At 40.9% G+C, this 18,915-nt stretch overlaps 2 protein-coding genes across 3 annotated transcripts; both read right to left on the bottom strand.

Annotated features, from left to right (window-relative positions):
* Nucleotides 1-1,035: 1,035 nt before the first annotated feature.
* Nucleotides 1,036-17,479, bottom strand: LOC118932628 (olfactory receptor-like protein OLF3). The gene is made up of 3 exons (XM_057504858.1): nt 17,370-17,479; nt 6,275-6,517; nt 1,036-3,677 (listed from the first exon to the last, which is right to left on the bottom strand). Exon 3 carries the CDS (start codon nt 3,656-3,658, stop codon nt 2,705-2,707), a length of 954 nt encoding a protein of 317 aa, XP_057360841.1. The 5' UTR covers nt 3,659-3,677; nt 6,275-6,517; nt 17,370-17,479; the 3' UTR covers nt 1,036-2,704.
* On the bottom strand, nt 10,362-17,498 carry LOC118932590 (olfactory receptor-like protein OLF3). 2 transcript variants are annotated; one of them, XM_057504857.1, is made up of 2 exons: nt 17,370-17,498; nt 10,362-13,675 (listed from the first exon to the last, which is right to left on the bottom strand). In XM_057504857.1, the coding sequence occupies exon 2, from the start codon at nt 13,654-13,656 to the stop codon at nt 12,703-12,705; it is 954 nt and encodes a 317-aa protein (XP_057360840.1). In that variant the 5' UTR covers nt 13,657-13,675; nt 17,370-17,498; the 3' UTR covers nt 10,362-12,702. The 2 variants fall into 2 exon arrangements, with proteins under 2 accessions (XP_057360840.1, XP_036782107.2); XM_036926212.2 differs by having other exon boundaries at nt 17,322-17,441.
* Between the last annotated feature and the right edge of the window lie 1,417 nt (nt 17,499-18,915).

Raw genomic sequence — 18,915 nt, 5'->3', positions numbered from 1 at the left:
ATTAATATTGCTTTACATATTCAGGTGCTCCTATGTTGGGTACATAAATATTTATGAATATAATAGTCTCCTCTTGGATTGACCCCTTTGTCATTATGTAATGACCTTCTTTGTCTTTTGTTACCGTCTTTGTTTTAAAATTTATTTTACGAGATGTGAGTATTGCTATACTAGCTTTCTTTCTGTTTCCATTTCATGGAATATCTTTTCCTATATCTTCACTTTCAGCCTCTGTATATCTTTATATCTGAAGTGTGTCTCTTGCAGGCAGCATGTAGATGGGTCTTGTTATTTCATCCATTTAGTTATGCTTTGTCTTTTGGTTAGAGCATTTAGACCCTTTACATTTAAAGTAATTATTGATAGGTTTATACTCATTGACATTTTGTTAGTTGTTTTCTGGTTGTTTGTAGTTCATCTCTACTCCTTTCTTCTTCTCTTGATCTCTTCCCATGTGGTTTGGTGGTTTTCTCTAGCTCATGTTTGGGCCCCTTTCTCTTTATTTTTGTGTGTGTCTACTATAGGTTTTTTATTTGTGGTTACCATGAGGTTCATATATGTTGGCATATCTATCTACCTATCCATATGTGTGTGTGTGTGTATACATAGCAGTGTATTGTCAAGTGATAGTTGCCTATGTTTCAACACATTCTAAAAGCAGGTCTGAAATCTCTTTCAAATCATGTGGCTTGACTTGACTTTTCTCTTTCTGTATCACCACCAGTTTAGATCAGATGCCTCTAGTGTTTCAATAGTATCACTGGAGAAGTCCAAAGCAGGTCTCCTTGCCTCTATAATCTTTTCTTCCTCTGGCTTATTTGCCACAGTAATTATTCAAAAATAAAAATTTTATCAAATCATATGCCTGCTTAAAAATCTCTACCAGCTCCCCACTGCGATCACATAAAGTTAAATGACAATGCGGCTTTCAGTGCCCTGTGAGACCACACCCCTCTTTACCCGCCTGATTCATCCTCACTGCTTCCCCAGTCGTCTCTGCCCTGCAAGTGCAGCTGCAGGACACTTTGGTCCAGCTCTGCACCTTTCACAAGCTGTTCCTTTCTTTGGGTTGCTTTCATCCGGATCACTTGTTCTCACCTTCCTGGTCTCCACCTGGGTCTGTTTGGTCTTTTCATACAGGAAGACTTCTGCTGTCACCCCCAAAGTCTTATTCTCTGTGACCCTCATCATGCTGCATTTTAATTGCTTCATTTTCTATCAGACCTTATCATCCTATTATTGTCAGGCCTTTATCTTCTTGACCATTTTGTTTCAAAAACCGTTCACTGTTACACACACATAGTAGACTTTCCATTAATAATTCTTGGATTAACACCAATAGAAATTTAACCCACTGGAATTGACAACTTTTAGGAGGCTTACCTACATTTCAAATTTTACGTCTGGAATTTTTAAAGCAATATTAAAATATCAAATGGGCTCTGGATTACATAAATCTTAAGCTTGCTCAAACACTGAGTTGTGTTGATAATGTGATCACAAATAGAACTGCAAATCAACTAAATGAAGAAGACACAATAGAAGATTTGTGAGTTCTTAGAGGGAAATAAAAGATAAGCTGCTATCATATTCTTTCTCCTCTTTCCCCTTCTTTAACCATTATACAATTATTTCTTCACCCTCTTTTTCCTTAGTTAGACTTTTGTCAGACTTGGCATCTACCCTTGAGACTTCTTCAGCTCACTAGATTTGCAAAGATCAACTACAGCCCTGTGTGTGTGTATAAGCAAACAGATGGGGCATTGCCTTTAATATGAATAATTGAGGGTAATATCTGCATAGCTGGGTGAACTATCCTGATTCACAAAATCTTTCATTTTACGTTATCTTTCATTGGCTTTGGCTAAAGAATCTATCTTTTCTAAGATTAATGACAGCTTTAATATTTTATACATTATCTTAAATTTTATGTGCTTATTTTGTTTCTAAACTCTAGGAAAAGAGTTAAGAGATTTTTTTAGAGATTAAACAATTTTAACATTTACATGGTAGCCCTTTATGTATGCAAGAAACTTCCTTTCAAATTGTTTGTATACTATCAAGGAGAGCTTAAAATGTAGTTATTCCTCATATACAAACAAAAGTCAGTTATATTCCTATTAGAGTAAAATAAGATCTTTAGTTTCTGCTTCTCTGCTGAGTTACCTCCAGCACTCAGACAAACACATTACATCCACCACGTTACGTCCAGCTCACTTTCCTCAGAACAGTGACTCACACAATTACTGAATGTGTCTATACAGAAAAGGCATTATTTTAAGTGAGTCTAAAATGTGAAAAGGTTTTGTTCCCAATGGAAACATGATAACCTTGTACAAAATTTGGATGAATAAGAACCAGTGGTCCAAAGGAAGATCCACAAATGGGTCCATGATTACAAACAACATGACCCATCAAAGCAGTAAATGATTTTTTTCCCCATGACTCTCAGGCAGTATGAATGGAGATGAATCAGGGCACAAAATTCTATTACATCAGTGCTCAACTGCATTGAACATGCTGCAATGACATAAAAGTATTCTCACATCCCACCCCCCAACCCAACCACTCAGCCTCCTACCAGCACACATTTCGTCATCTCTTTCCTGGTTGCCAGGGCAATGCAGTTGACGCCTGTCGTATCTGAGCTGACTGGGAGAACACACAAGCAAGGCTCTTTTCTCCAAATGATGCTCATGATTCATCAAGTTGACATTTTAGATTTTAATCCAGATAATTTTCCTAATAGTTTCTGCCAGGCCCCCTTCACCTCTTTGTTCCTTAGAGTATAAATCATGGGGTTCAGCACAGGCATCAAAATAGCATAGAAGACAGAGATCAACTTCTCCTGAAGAACAGCAGGGCTGGAGCGGGGCTGGGTGTAGGTGAAAATGGCCATGCCATAGCACAGGGCAACCACTGTGAGGTGGGAGGCACAGGTGTGGAAGGCTTTTCTCCTCCCCTCTGTGGACTGGATCTTTAGGATGGTGGAGATGATCTGGATGTAGGACAAGAGAACCAGGCAGAAGGGTGTCATCAGCAGGATGATGCTAGAAACCATGATTGCAACCTCATTGGAGGAGGTGTCCACACAGGCCAGCCTCAGCACAGCTAGGATTTCACAGGATACATGATCAATACGTTTATATGTGCACATGGGCAGCTGAAAGGTGATGGCGGTCTGCATGAGAGAATTGACAGACCCACTGACCCAGGATGTGGTGGCCAATCTGGCACAGAGCCCTCCATGCATGATGACCGAGTACCTCAGGGGGTCACACACAGCCACATAGCGGTCATAGGCCATCACTGCCAGTAGAACAAACTCAATCCCACCCAAGGCCAGGGAGAAGAATAACTGGGATGCACAGCTCACAAAGGGGATAGCTTTATGTTCTGCAAGAAGATGCACCAGCATCTGAGGGACGATGCTTGTGGCATAAGACACATCAACAAGGGAGAGGTTGCTGAGGAAGAAATACATGGGAGTGTGGAGTCCGCTGTCCAGTCTGATCAGAAGGACAATGAGGAAGTTCCCCAGCACTGTCGCCAGGTACATGACCAAGAACAGGACAAAAAGACAGACCTGAGTGTCCCAGTCACGGGACAGGCCAAGGAGGATAAACTCTCTCACCCATGTCTGGTTATCCGTGTCCATTAAAGAACAGATTATTAATCTGCAGAGAGACAGAAATAATAGAAGCTGCTGAATTAAAGAGCCATTAGAATAACTTCTTAAAAGAATGAATATTGTATATACAACCTGCCACTCCTAGTCAGATGTTTCTGATCATTTATGAGCCAAGATGACGAGTTTGATCCTAAGATGCATTCATGTTCTCTGCGTAAGAGAGACAGGCTCACGCCTTCAAAGGACAGGATGGTCTCAGGGAGTCACTTAAAGTCTGGAGATAATGCAGTATAGTTTTAGGGGCTGTATATTTTCCAACTTACCTTAGTTTCCAGGCAAGAGAAGATGGTAGGTAACAATGGGAGGTAAAGTGGTAAACAATGAAGATAAACATGATTCAAAGTCAAGGACAACCCTACATGTATCTATTACTCCAAACATGATGAAATGAATAAATAATTACAAAAAAGAGAAGGAGAGAGATTCCGAAGTGGCAAATGCACAATACAAACAAAGCTAATATCTCCTGGATAGATCAGAATTAGATACACTGGATATGAATCCTGTTTTTATGATATACAAGATGTGTAAACTTTTATACACAAAATATGATAGTATTCCGTAACTCACAAGTATATGGCAAGGTCAAGTGCAGAAGTAACTTACAAGGAAGTTACTTATAACTTATTAATGGAAGTGGTACTTCAGCAATAAAGGTATTAGTACTAACATGAGCCCCTCCCTGGTAAAGACAGTAATAAATGTGCTTTTCTTCCTCCTAGACTGATCACCCTAAAATACAAATTTAATCATACTACTTTCATGCACAAACAAATACATGTTGTCTAACTGTTCACAGAATTAAGAACATCAGGGACAGGGGAGTGTACAAATACTCATTAATTAGGACCTGTCATGACTTTTATTTTATTAATTTTAGTGTTTATTATCATGCCTGTGTTTCAAAGCAAAAAAATTAACTAAAATATCCTGCTAATATATAAGTACCCTTCCTGGATATGTCAGCTAATTATTTTTATCCCATCAAAGAGTATATTTATTTTGAAAGGCATTTACCTTGCTTTTAAAATAATTCAAATTCAAAATAACTGATAATTCAAATACTTCTGTTTTCTACACTCATATAGAGTCCCTTCTTAGACTCCAGTAGATCAAGAAAATAGATATAGCATGTGCACTTGAAAAACCAAATGAAGGAGGAAACCTGGTGAGGAAGATTTTATATGCCTGCAGCAAACACCATCTCCACATTCCTCAGGTCAGCTTTCAGCTAAACAGAGCTGCAAACGTAGTCTGTCTTATTTCACAGAACGAAAGAAGAGGTGGGCAATGTGCCGCATATCTAAACATGTGCTATCACCCAAAGCTTGGTCTTCTCATTTCTAATAGACTTGGGATGTTTGACACTGTTCCCCAACCTGTGCTTTTCATTCATGTCAACAGGTAAGACAGGCTCCTGAGAATACTTATTCCACTTTTCTCAGTAGACATAAGAAGCCAAAATCCTTCTCATGTAGGACTAGGAACACAGCTCTTGTTCACTGTCAGGTATGAGCAATGGAGTGGAGTCAGTCCTGTTAGATTTTTCTCTTGTGTAAGACTGTGTGTGTTCTCAGCATTCATCCCAATTCCAGCTGCTCTTTCTGTAAGTACCTACTGTTTCTTTAATAAATAATACCACCCTATTTCACATCTTCTGGGTCGTTTCTTCCTAATATGCAAAACCTGAAACCACACTACTCTATCTGTATGTTTTGAGCTTTCTTTGTCTACTCAAAACTGAACAATGCAGGCTGGCTGTTGAGAACATTATATTGGAAAATGACATATCCCTGTACTTCAGCTCCTTAGATATGAATATCAAGAAGGAGTAATTTTCAGATTCCTATGTCTTAAGAGTTGTGGTAGATATAGAGCAATTACTGTGAGCATAACTAATAGAATGTAAAAAGGGATATAATATGAAGGTATCACTGCAATATTCTATTCAAAATTATTTCCTTCTTCCTGACCCAGAAGGCTTGAGGCTCCAATATTAGTAACTTATTCCTTTTATCTTGAGATTCAATTCATTGTGAACTTTTTAGATGGGATTATTCCAAATGGGATTTTAAAATATTAATTACCTGCCCTTACTGTGGCCATTTAAAATAGGGCACATGACAGCAGAAAACTGAGTCCCTCACAAATGGGGGAAGGATGAGGAATTTCACTGAAATTATAGGAAAAATCAGGTATGAGGTACAGACAGCAAAGTCCAACTCTTCGCTGCTCATTCCGGCTGATGCTGACCCCAGTTAAAAGCGGCTCCCTGTGCCTTCTCCCTTTATCCAGGTGCTAATACTTAAGCAAGTGGAAATAAATGTCTTTTCTCTATGACAGAGATAAGGAAACAAAAATAAGACTTCAGATGCCTAACACAACATGTTTTATTTCACGTAAGACAACTAATTGGGAAGTTCAGCTATAGGCAGTTATAATTTTCCCATTTAAATAAAGAAAATCTGCCCCTTTATGCCTTAACCTATTTGACCTTCTGTATTTGGGGTTCTGAACGATCTTCACTGGGACAACTGAAAGTCGTGAGTGCCGAAGCAGAACACAGAAAGGGAGGTCCCTCACCTGCAGATATGTTTCTCTGACGCTGCTCAGTGTGACTCAGAGCCATACCTTCATGAACTTGAACTGTCCATGGAAGTGCGCTTTCATTCAGAGAAAGATTTCTTTGACTCGTGACTGTGGAGTTGGTTGATGTGCACACCTAGTGCATCCATCCTGAGCAGGAATATTGGCGTCATCCCAGCGCATGGGCACAGAACCCAGGGCCTGGCAGGTGGCTGATAACTCTAAGTTGGGTTTGACATCCTGGAAGAACAAGTAATTTTTTCTTAGTGGTCTTGTTAAGTTCTTGTAGCCTGATTTGGTCACCACAATATTCACTTAATCTGAGCCCGATTTTTAGACACAGTTTCTCAAGCAAGTGCAACCGGACATTCACTTTGGTGACATATTTCATTATGGCCTCATTGTGTGAGACCTTTACAGTTCTTCTCCCTGGTCGCTAAGACTAGGGTTTTCTTTACAGTAAAATTCCTTTGGCCTGGCAAATCTCCAGAGGGCAATCCCCACAGACAATTCCAGGGGAACCCACCCGAGATCACTTAGGAGACTTAAATCTTGGCTCCAGTTCACTCTCAATGTTGAAGCTCTCTGAGTAAGCCATTAATTGCCCTATATCTTGACATATGTGCTATTTTTTAAAAAACCACAATGTCCTATGTACCAAACCCTTCAAAAATAACAGATCGGAGGCCTGGAGCAACTGACAGTTTATCTAGTCTGGAAATGTAATATACGAATATTCCCCCAACCTGCTCATCATTATCGATACCTCACTAACAAGTCTCTATTCCTGGGCTTCTTTCCTCTGTGTCTTCACCTCTCTACACCAGGACTAAGCCTTGGATTTGAGAAGCCTGTTGGAAGAAGTGCACCCAAGCCTCGCACTTCTGCAAAGCACTTATGTTACTACATTTGCGACAATGCAAAGGATGAGAAGCTTTCAGCAGTCACGTTTCATATCCCAATCCAAAGCCCCTAACTAGTCACATCCTGTCTGTCTCTGTCCCTTCTAAAGACACACTCACACATGCTATTGATGCCTCTCAAATATTAGCCAGTGCCTGCTGCAGGCTGGGTTTCAGTTGGTCCAAAGAGTTCTCCCCTCCAACACAGTGACGGGCCACACAGAACAGATGCTCCAAATCTCTTGGATTCCGGGACCCGTATAACCCCTGGGACTAACTGCAATTGTTAGGGACACTACTGGAAGGACGCGACAAGAGCTCCAAGACAGCTCAAGCACAGCCCTAATGGGCTTTGGCAGCAGCTGCCTTTGGCAACATGGCTGACGAGTCCCTTCAGGAGCCTCAGGCATTACAATGTTCATCACTGGCCCCACTCCCGAGGCACACGCGCAGGACCTCTGGGCTGCCCTCCTCCTCCCTGTGGAAGGCTGCTCCCCTGCCTCCCTCTGCCTCTGACATCTTCATTGGAGCCTTAGGTTTCTAAAACCTCAGAGGAGCCAGGTTCCTGAAGCTTACCATGTTCTCCTCAGCCCAAACCAACTTCACCCTTCAGTGCCCCAGGCACGACTGGGGCTGCATCTACATCTGGGTGAAGAGCATTTCTCCCCTTTAGGATCCAGGTGCCCTTACTTCTCTTTGTAGAGACAGGAGAGATGGACTTTGCTCCCTTGATGTACTTGCAGAGTCTAACGGACTTCTGTGAGTACTGCAAGTATGATGGACATGCTGGTACGTTTCTCATGCTACTGTTTTAGCCCCAAAAGTAACAGCAGCACATAAACAGACCTAAAAATCCAAATCTACAACAAGCTGATAAAGGGAATGATAGCAGCTAGTATAAAAAAAAAAACAATGGAAAATAAGATCATCTAAAATCCTTCTCACAGAAGGGTTAAACTTCAAACTACACCTGCTCAAACTTTTTTTTCTGATTTATTGACTTATAATTGACAAATACGATTGTAAAATATTGAAAGTGCACAATGTGGTGATTTGGCAGATATATATATTGTAAAGGGATTCAAACTTCATTTTTAATTAAGCTTTGTATTTTAAGATCATGTGGATTTACAAGCTATTATACTTAATAATACCGAAGTATCACTTGTCCCTTTGGTCCAGTTTACCCCATCTTGCAGACCTATACTATAATTATCATACAATAGTATGATATATAACAGCATATAATTTTATAAACAATTAAATTATAACATTACATGATATGTGATAATAGAGTATCAGAAGATTGGGATTGAAAAATCACAATAATACAGAACACATCCACCACCATCCTGCTGTCCTTTCATAGGTACACCCACTTCTGTCCAACCCCTACCCTCTCCTTATCCTCTGATAACCACTACCAGTTATCCATAACTATAATTTTGGCATTTCAAGAATTACATATAAATGGAATTATACAGTATATTCCTTCTGGGTTTAGCCTTTTCACTCAGCATCATTCTCTGGAGATTCATCCATGTTGTTGTATATAGCAACAGTTCATTCTTTTTATTGTTGGTGGGTACTCTATGAGTACTCTATGGTGTGTTCATATCACCTTTTGTTTAACCATTCACAGGTTAAAGGACATCTAAGTTGTTTCTGGTCTGACACTATTACAAATTAAGTTGCAGGTTTCTGTACAGATTTCTGTGTGAGTGTAGAACTCATTTGACAAGGAAAAATGTCCAGGAATGCAAAGGCTGAGTTGTATGTAGTAGCATGATGGAGATTTTTGGCTTTTTGCTTTGTTTTTTAAGAAACTATGAAGCATTTTCCAGAATGTCTACCTATTTTACATTCCCAACAGCAATGTATGGATGTTCAGTTTCTCCTCATCCTCATCAGCATTGGGTATTGTCATTATTTCTGATAGGTTTCATTGATACTTTCTGAAGTTAATAATGTTAAAAATATTTCCATTTGCTTATATGTCATCTATCTTCTTCAGTACAATGTGCCTTCAGGTCTCTTGTCCATGTTCTAACTGGATTGTAAGTATTTTCTCCACCCTCTACCTTAACTTTCATAACAGAGTATTTCTTAAAGGAGTATTTTATGAGCTTGGTGACTCCAATTTATCACTATTCATCTAATGGCCCATTTTTTTGCACTAAATGAAAAAAACTTTGCCTACCCTAGATCCCATGTTTTCTCATAAGTTTCTTATAAAACTTCATACTATTATGCTTTATAGATCTGTGGTTATATTGAATTAATTTTCATAAACTGTAAAACACATGGTGTTATTCTCAGCATACAAATTCTATAAATTTCATTAGATTTAAACATAACTATTTTATTTTTGAGTTCCTGCATGAAACAGTTCATGGAACCAGTGACCCAGGATGTGGTGGCCAAGCTGGCAGAGAGCCCTCCGTGCATGATGACCGAGTACCTCAGGGAGTCACACACAGCCACACAGCAGTCACAGGCCATCACTGCCAGTAGAACAAACTCAATCCCACCCAAGTGCGGGCAGAAAATTAGCTGAGCTGCACAGCTCACAAATGAGACAGCTTTATGTTCTGCAAGAAGATGCACCAGCATCTGAGGGACAGTCACATTTCATATCCCAATCCCATGCTTGTGGCATGAGGCACATCAACAAGGGAGAAGTTGCTGAGGAAGAAATACATGGGAGTGTGGAGTCGGCTGTCCAGTCTGGTCAGAAGAACTATGAGGAAGTTGCCAGCTTGTCGTCAGATATGTGACCAAGAACAAGACAAAGAGAAACCTGAGTGTCCCACTCACTGGACAGGATGAGGAAATCGATTCCCTAAAACATATCTGGTTTTCCATTCCCATTAAAGAAACAGAGGATTATTAATGTTCAAAGAGAGTCAGATACAACAGAAGCTGTTGAATCAAAGAACCATTACAAATAACTTTTTATGAATTCATGCTGTATATAACTGGTCAGGCTTAGATATTTAGATAATTCATCGTACAAAATGACCAAGCTTGGACCCAATATGAATTATATCTATTCAGCCTCAGAAACAAGCTATAAGATGTGAAAACAGGGGCCAAGGATAAGATGCAGAGAGAGGCTGCTGGCCTTGATGACGGGAGAAGGGTGATGAGCAGGGGAGTGAGGCCAGGGGAGGCTAAGGGATGGAGCCCTGAATGGTGGACAAGAGTGACAGACACTGTAACCAGGTGGAGAAGGAGGACACAGCATCTTCACACTCTTCCCTTCCTCAAGTGTCTTGGGTATATTTGTGTTTTTGGCTAATTTTCTGTTTCTTTCATTTCTTTCCCCTACCATTTTATATAGAAAGTATTCATAGAGGTAAATTTTGCCATTTACTCCACAATTCACATAACATTGAAATATTATCTTAGAAGAGGTATGGGGTAAATATAGGAAGTGCAGTCTGGAAGAACATGAAGCATTCCTCTGAAATCTCTTTCAATCATGGGACTTCACTTGACTTTCCTGTTGCCCTATCGCTACCACTTTAGATCAGAATCCTCTAATGTCTCAATGGTGTCACTGGAGCAGCCCCCTAGCTGGTCTCCTTGCCTCTAATCTCTTTTTCCTGTGGCTTACTTGCCAAAGAAATAATTCAAAAATGTAAATTTTATCAAATTATACTCCTGCTTAAAAATCTCCTCATTGCAATCAGATAAAGTTAAATGACAATGCAGCATTCAGTGCCCTGTGAGACCACACCCCTCTTTACCCGCCTGACTCATCCTCACGCTTCCCCAGTCATCTCTGCCCTGCAAGTGCAGCTGCAGGACACTTTGGAGCTCGCCTCTTCCCTTCCAGCTCTGCACCTTTCACAAGCTGTTCCTTACTTTGGGTTGCTGTCACCTGGATCACTTGTTCTCACCTTGCTGGTCTCCACCTGGATCTTTTTGGTCCTTTCATACACAGAAGACTTCTTCTCTCACCCCCAAAGGCTCACACTTAAAATGCTGCATTTTAGTTGACTCATCATCTGTCATCCCTGATATACCCCAGTCTTATCTTTAGGACAGTGTCTTACTGATTATTGTGTCTCTAAAACCATTCCTTATCACACACAGAGTGGACTGACTCTCTATTAATATTTCTTGAATTAATGTCAAGCAAAATTTAGCCCACGAGCTTTGACATCTTTTGGGATGCCTGCCTTTATCATGAATTTTAGGAAGGATTTTTTTAAGGCAAAATTAAACTAGTGTATGGGCTCTGGACTATGTGAGCCTTCAACTCTGCTTCAACACTGGGATTGTGTGAATGCATTCACAAGTGGAAGACTACACTTCAGATAACTTAATACAATGGGAAGAAAGGACTCTGAGACTTCTTCAAGGGAGTGAGGAGAGGGAGTACTGTCATACTCTTTCTCCTCTTCCCCCATCCTTATCACTTGTACAATTATTTATTCCCCCTCCTTTTCCTTCTTTAGGCTATTTCTCAGACTACTCCATCTCACTATGTTTACAAAGATCAATTAGGGCCCTGTTGTGTATGTAGGAGCAGTGGTGGGAGAAAGAGACTTGAAAAAAAATCTATGGGCAATTGAGGATGACATCTGCAGAGCTGGCTGAACGATCCTGATCCATCAAGTCCATATAAAATCATCTTATATTTTGTTGGCTCTGAGTGAGGATGTGTTCTTTCTATTGATATTTTCTACATTATCCTAAATTTATGTGCTGCTTTTGTATCTAAAGTCTAGGAAAAGAGCTAATAGTTCTCTTAGAGATTGAACAATTTTAGCATTTAAATGGGGCATCTTTATGTATGCAATAAAAATCCTCAGAATATTTTATACTATCAAGAACTTGAAACAGCTTTTCCTTGGCCAGTAATAATGTACAAGTCCCTTTTTTACATTCCTACCAGCAGAAAATTAGACCTTTAGTTGATGCTTCTCCAATGAGTTACCTCTAGCACTCAGACACACACATTATGTCCACACATGTTAGGTCCACATCAAAAACATTTTAATCAGTCTTAATATCAACATTTTCCTCAGAATAGTGACTCACACAGTTACTGGATGTGACTATCCAACAAGCATTGTTTTAAGTGAGTCTAAAATGTGAAAATAATTTTGTTCCCAATGGAAACATGATAACCTTGTACAAAATTTAGATGAATAAAAACCAGTGGTCCAAAGTAAGATTCATGAATAGGTCCATGATTACAAACAGTGTGTGAATCAAAATAATAAATGGTTCTTTTCTCATTACACTCAAGCCAGATGAATGGAGACTGAGCAAAGAGGAGAAGTTCTATTACAACAGTGCTCAACCCCACAGAACAGCTCCTGTAACATAAAAATACCCACACATCCCACCCCTCCACCCAGCACTCAGCCTCCTACTCGGCGTCACCAGCACATGTTTCATCATTTCTTTCCTGGTTGTCAGGGCAATGCAGCTGACGCCTGTCGTATCTGAGCTGACTGGGAGAACACACAGGCAAGGCTCTTTTCTCCAAATGATGCTCATGATTCATCACGCTGACAGTTTAGATTTTAATCCAGATAATTTTCCTAATAGCTTCTGCCAGGCCCCCTTCACCTCTTTGTTCCTTAGAGTATAAATCATGGGGTTCAGCACAGGCATCAAAATAGCATAGAAGACAGAGATCAACTTCTCCTGAAGGACAGAAGGGCTGGAACGGGGCTGGATATAAGTGAAAATGGTCATGCCATAGCACAGGGCAACCACTGTGAGGTGGGAGGCACAGGTGTGGAAGGCCTTCCTCCTCCCCTCTGTGGACTGGATCTTTAGGATGGTGGAGATGATCTGGATGTAGGACAAGAGAACCAGGCAGAAGGGTGTCATCAGCAGGATGATGCTAGAAACCATGATTGCAACCTCATTGGAGGAGGTGTCCACACAGGCCAGCCTGAGCACAGCTAGAATTTCACAGGATATGTGATCAATACGTTTGTATGTGCACATGGGCAGCTGAAAGGTGATGGCGGTCTGCATGAGAGAATTGACAGACCCACTGACCCAGGATGTGGTGGCCAATCTGGCACAGAGCCCTCCATGCATGATGACCGAGTACCTCAGGGGGTCACACACAGCCACATAGCGGTCATAGGCCATCACTGCCAGTAGAACAAACTCAATCCCACCCAAGGCCAGGGAGAAGAATAACTGGGCTGCACAGCTCACAAAGTGGATAGCTTTATGTTCTGCAAGAAGATGCACCAGCATCTGAGGGACGATGCTTGTGGCATAAGACACATCAACAAGGGAGAGGTTGCTGAGGAAGAAATACATGGGAGTGTGGAGTCGGCTGTCCAGTCTGATCAGAAGGACAATGAGGAAGTTCCCCAGCACTGTCGCCAGGTACATGACCAAGAACAGGACAAAAAGACAGACCTGAGTGTCCCAGTCACTGGACAGGCCAAGGAGGATAAACTCTCTCACCCATGTCTGGTTATCCGTGTCCATTAAAGAACAGATTATTAATCTGCAGAGAGACAGAAATAATAGAAGCTGCTGAATTAAAGAGCCATTAGAATAACTTCTTGTAAGAATGCATATCCTGCCAGCCTTAGCTAGATATTTCAGATCATTTATGGGCCAAGATGACAGGCTTGATCATGAGGCTAGTATGCCTTATATCCAGTCTACAGAAAGCAAGACAGGTTAGCACCTTCATAAGGACATTATGTGGTCTGAGAGAGTCAGTTAGAAACTGGAGATAATTCAGAGCAATTTTTGGAGCTCTGTATCTTTCCAACTTATCTCCATTTCCAGGGCAGGAGAAAATTGCAGATGACAATGGGAGGCAAAATAATAAGCAATGAGAATAAACATGGTTCAAAGTTCAAGGACAAGCCTATACGTATCTACCACACAAAACGTGATTAAATGTATAAACACATTACAAAAACAAAAGAGATTTGGAAGAGGCAGATACATGCTGCAAGTAAGGCTAGCATCTCATGGAAATCTGGAATCAGAGAACATGATTAGAAATCCTGTTTTTATGACTTAACCAGATGTGTGATTGGGTTAGAGACTTAAACTTTTACATACAAAATGGGGTAGTGTTGCATAATTTACAGATTATGTAATTGCAATAATTTAATCCCAAACCGAGATAACTACAGGAAAGTGCTTCATAAACTCTCTGTGGTAGGAGTCCTTCAGTGGGACGGGTATTGGCTGCAGCATGAGTCCAGCCCAGGCAGAAATACAGTAACAAATTCTGGGCATTCCTCTCATACCCCTACCACAATTTCTTCAGACATTTAAATAAAAAAGGAAGCAAATCCTTTAACAGATTTAGTCTAAAAGGTGGTTTGGATGCTTTGAAACTCCAGGGAAAGATGGGTCTTTTTGAGAATTTGGTTACCTTAAGTCTTTGGAAGGAGAGAGAGAAGAGTGGTAATTTTATCTTGCTCTTTTTATTTTTTAATCTATTTTTGTTACTCATTCTAACTTGCTCTTTTTATTTTTCTACAACTCTAGTCCTTGTGTATGGTGTCAAGAGTATGAAAATGGCTGCGTAGGCTTTGCGGTCTGAAAGGAGGAAGAGAAAACAAATCTGTTCATGTTTGTTGACTAGGTAGCAGATCTGTGTAAGAAGTAGACCTTTCATTTCTGATTAATTTGGCAAACGTGCTAGATGCTGCAGTTTCAAGGGTGAATATTATACTTCCCTGTGCTCATAACACTCACACAGAAGAAAAAGACACAGAACAGATGGCCGTCACATCACTAGTTCCTCTGCTGCACTGTGCAAGCTGCCTGGAGAACATGCCTGTGGTGACCCACTGTGCTCCTCCTGCCCACCCTGCATGTCTCTACAACAGCCCACGTCTTATTACAAATCGGTGGCAGTGTCACATCCTAGAGAAAGTGTGGCCTTTACAGCCTAACAGTTCCTGCTTTGAATCTATTCTGTTCTGCTCCCTGAGGCCTACAACAAGATATTTAGCCTCTCTCAGTCTCACATGTAATAATTTGTAAAATGTGGGCAATACTGGCCAACTGAGAGGGTCGCTGGTGAACTCAAATATGCTGAAGGCCGAAAGCTCCTACCTTAGTGACTGAATTAGGGCAGGTGTCCATCAGGTAGTGATGATAACTGCTTGACCCTTCATAAAGACAAGCTCTTTATCACATTCGGGCCCTTATTCCTGCATTTATTCCCTCTCTCTACTGTTCTGGGCTTCTCTTGCTCCTGAATGATTCCTTCTCCCCTCATTATAAAAATATACAGACCCAATCTGGGGAGAGAAATCTTTGTTACACAGTCACCATTCTAATTGCCCCTCCTTTCACACCCGGAGTTCTCAGGTGATTGGGGCCCACTTGCTGGGTCTGTGTCCTCACCCCATCCACACTTTGTCATGAAATGTGGTTTCCCTTTCTCCGATCCACAGAAGTAGCACTCCGCAAGGTCATTCCTGGCTTTTCAGCCATCAGATGTAGAGACTTGTATTCTACGTCATTTCTTTCTTTATCATTTAAACATTTTGACTGTTTGCTCCTTCAAATTCTCAACTCTTGATTTTCTTCCAAACTGATTCTATATTCTTTGATATTTGTCTGTATTCTTTGATAATTATTTTTGAATCTTCTGCTTGGTTACTGTAAAGATTTTCTAAGATTCCGGGCTCGGAACTTGCACTCTTTTTTCTCTATTTTTCAGCTTTTCCTTGGACGACTTATCTCTTCACTACAATAATTGTAATCAACTCTATATGGTTCACTCTCAACTCCGTAATTATCTCCTAAATTTCTCTCCAAATGTCCAGATGCTGCCTGCAACAGCTTAACAAATGATTCCTAAATATCTCACCATCAACTCATCTCTCTACACACTGTATTCCCTCATGATTCCTTTATTGCTATCAATAGATTAAAATTATCGCACTATCCCAAAAATATCATGTTTAATTTTTCCCTGTTCCTCAACACTCCACAGAATAAGTCATCTTCTTTCATTGTTTTATTACATATCTCCAACCTCTCCCTCAGACTTCCTTCAGGTTGCTAATATCCTAATACATACCTTATCAACTTTCATCTGACAAAGTGCAACTTACTTTAGAATCTTATGATTCAGCCTGTGTCCACTCTAAACCTGTACCCTTCCAAACCCATATCCAAGCCAATACTCCTCCATCAGACAGAACATTCTAATATTCAAAACTTCATCCTAGCACTTATACACATACAGATGATTTTTAATTGCTTCCAGAATAAGTACACCCTGGACAGAAGGTTAATACTTATACATTAGACACTGCCCTTTTATTATATTAACAGTATAGTTGTTATCTATCATGTGTGTGAGTTAGAGCAAAGTATTCTATTATAATATCCTGCTAATACTTAAATATCTTTCATGGATTTGTCAGCTAATTATTTTTAATCCATCAAAGAGTGTTTTCATTTATAAAGTATTTGCTTTCATTTTAAAATCATTTAAATTTTGATTAATTAGTACCCAAATAATTGTGTTTTCGACAGATTCCATTCTTGGAATCCTGGTGAGTTAAGAAAACATAAAGAGCATCTGTATTAATGCCCTTATGTTGAGATTGTCCTCCTTGTGAATTTTTTAAATGTGATTATTCTAAAAGTGATTTTAAAGTATTAATTACCTGTCCTTATTGTGGTCATTTAAAATAGGTCGCATGACAGAAGAAAACTGAGTCCCTTACAAATGGGGGAGGGATGAGGAATTCATTGAAATTATAGGAAAAATCAGGTATGAGGTACAGACAACAAAGACCAACTCTTCGCTGCTCATTCCGGCTGATGCTGACCCCAGTTAAAAGCGGCTCCCTGTGCCTGCTCCCTTTATCCAGGTGCTAATACTTACAGCAAGTGGAAATAAATGCCTTTTCTCTCTGACAGAGATTAGGAAACAAAAATAAGACTTCAGATGCCTAACACAACATGTTTTATTTCACGTAAGACAACTAATTGGGAAGTTCAGCTATAGGCAGTTATAATTTTCCCATTTAAATAAAGAAAATCTGCCCCTTTATGCCTTAACCTATTTGACCTTCTGTATTTGGGTTCTGAACGATCTTCACTGGGACAACTGAAAGTCGTGAGTGCCGAAGCAGAACACAGACAGGGAGGTCCCTCACCTGCAGATATGTTTCTCTGACGCTGCTCAGTGTGACTCAGAGCCATACCTTCATGAACTTGAACTGTCCATGGAAGTGCGCTTTCATTCAGAGAAAGATTTCTTTGACTCGTGACTGTGGAGTTGGTTGATGTGCACACCTAGTGCATCCATCCTGAGCAGGAATATTGGCGTCATCCCAGCGCGTGGGCACAGAACCCAGGGCCTGGCAGGTGGCTGATAACTCTAAGTTGGGTTTGACATCCTGGAAGAACAAGTAATTTTTTCTTAGTGGTCTTGTTAAGTTCTTGTAGCCTGATTTGGTCACCACAATATTCACTTAATCTGAGCCCGATTTTTAGACACGGTTTCTCAAGCAAGTGCAACCGGACATTCACTTTGGTGACATATTTCATTATGGCCTCATTGTGTGAGACCTTTACAGTTCTTCTCCCTGGTCGCTAAGACTAGGGTTTTCTTTACAGTAAAATTCCTTTGGCCTGGCAAATCTCCAGAGGGCAATCCCCACAGACAATTCCAGGGGAACCCACCCGGGATCACTTAGGAGACTTAAATCTTGGCTCCAGTTCACTCTCAATGTTGAAGCTCTCTGAGTAAGCCATTAATTTCCCTATATCTTGACATATGTGCTATTTTTTTAAAAACCACAATGTCCTATGTACCAAACCCTTCAAAAATAACAGATCGGAGGCCTGGAGCAACTGACAGTTTATCTAGTCTGGAAATGTAATATACGAATATTCCCCCAACCGGCTCATCATTATCGATACCTCACTAACAAGTCTCTATTCCTGGGCTTCTTCCCTCTGTGTCTTCACCTCTCTACACCAGGACTAAGCCTTGGATTTGAGAAGCCTGTTGGAAGAAGTGCACCCAAGCCTCGCACTTCTGCAAAGCACTTATGTTACTACATTTGCGACAATGCAAAGGATGAGAAGCTTTCAGCAGTCACGTTTCATATCCCAATCCAAAGCCCCTAACTAGTCACATCCTGTCTGTCTCTGTCCCTTCTAAAGACACACTCACACATGCTATTGATGCCTCTCAAATATTAGCCAGTGCCTGCTGCAGGCTGGGTTTCAGTTGGTCCAAAGAGTTCTCCCCTCCAACACAGTGATGGGCCACACGGAACAGATGCCCCAAATCTTTTGGGCTCCAGGACCCATGTCCCCTGGGACTAACTGCAATTGTTAGGGACACTACTGGAAGGACGCAATAAGAGCTCCAAGACAGCTCAAGCACAGCCCTAATGGGCTTTGGCAGCAACTGCCTTTGGCAACATGGCTGACGAGTCCCTTCAGGAGCCTCAGGCATTACAATGTTCATCACTGCCCCCACTCCCGAGGCACACGCGCAGGACCTCTGGGCTGCCCTCCTCCTCCCTGTGGAAGGCTGCTCCCCTGCCTCCCTCTGCCTCTGACATCTTCATTGGAGCCTTAGGTTTCTAAAACCTCAGAGAAGCCAGGTTCCTGAAGCTTACCGTGTTCTCCTCAGCCCAAACCAGCTTCACCCTTCAGTGCCCCAGTCTGGGGAACATGACTGGGGCTGCATCTACATCTGGGGTGAAGAGCATTTCTCCCCTTTAGGCTCCAGGT

This window comes from Manis pentadactyla, chromosome 7 (genome assembly GCF_030020395.1).
Source record: "Manis pentadactyla isolate mManPen7 chromosome 7, mManPen7.hap1, whole genome shotgun sequence".
Taxonomy (NCBI): Eukaryota; Metazoa; Chordata; class Mammalia; order Pholidota; family Manidae; genus Manis; species Manis pentadactyla.
The sequence above is the reverse complement of the archived record's forward strand: the minus strand, read 5'-3'. Positions and strand labels throughout refer to the sequence as shown.

Excerpts from the sequence above, each read along its gene's own strand:
- LOC118932628 (XM_057504858.1), bottom strand. The coding sequence starts at position 3,658 with ATGGACACGGATAACCAGACATGGGTGAGAGAGTTTATCCTCCTTGGC.
- LOC118932590 (XM_057504857.1), bottom strand. The coding sequence starts at position 13,656 with ATGGACACGGATAACCAGACATGGGTGAGAGAGTTTATCCTCCTTGGC.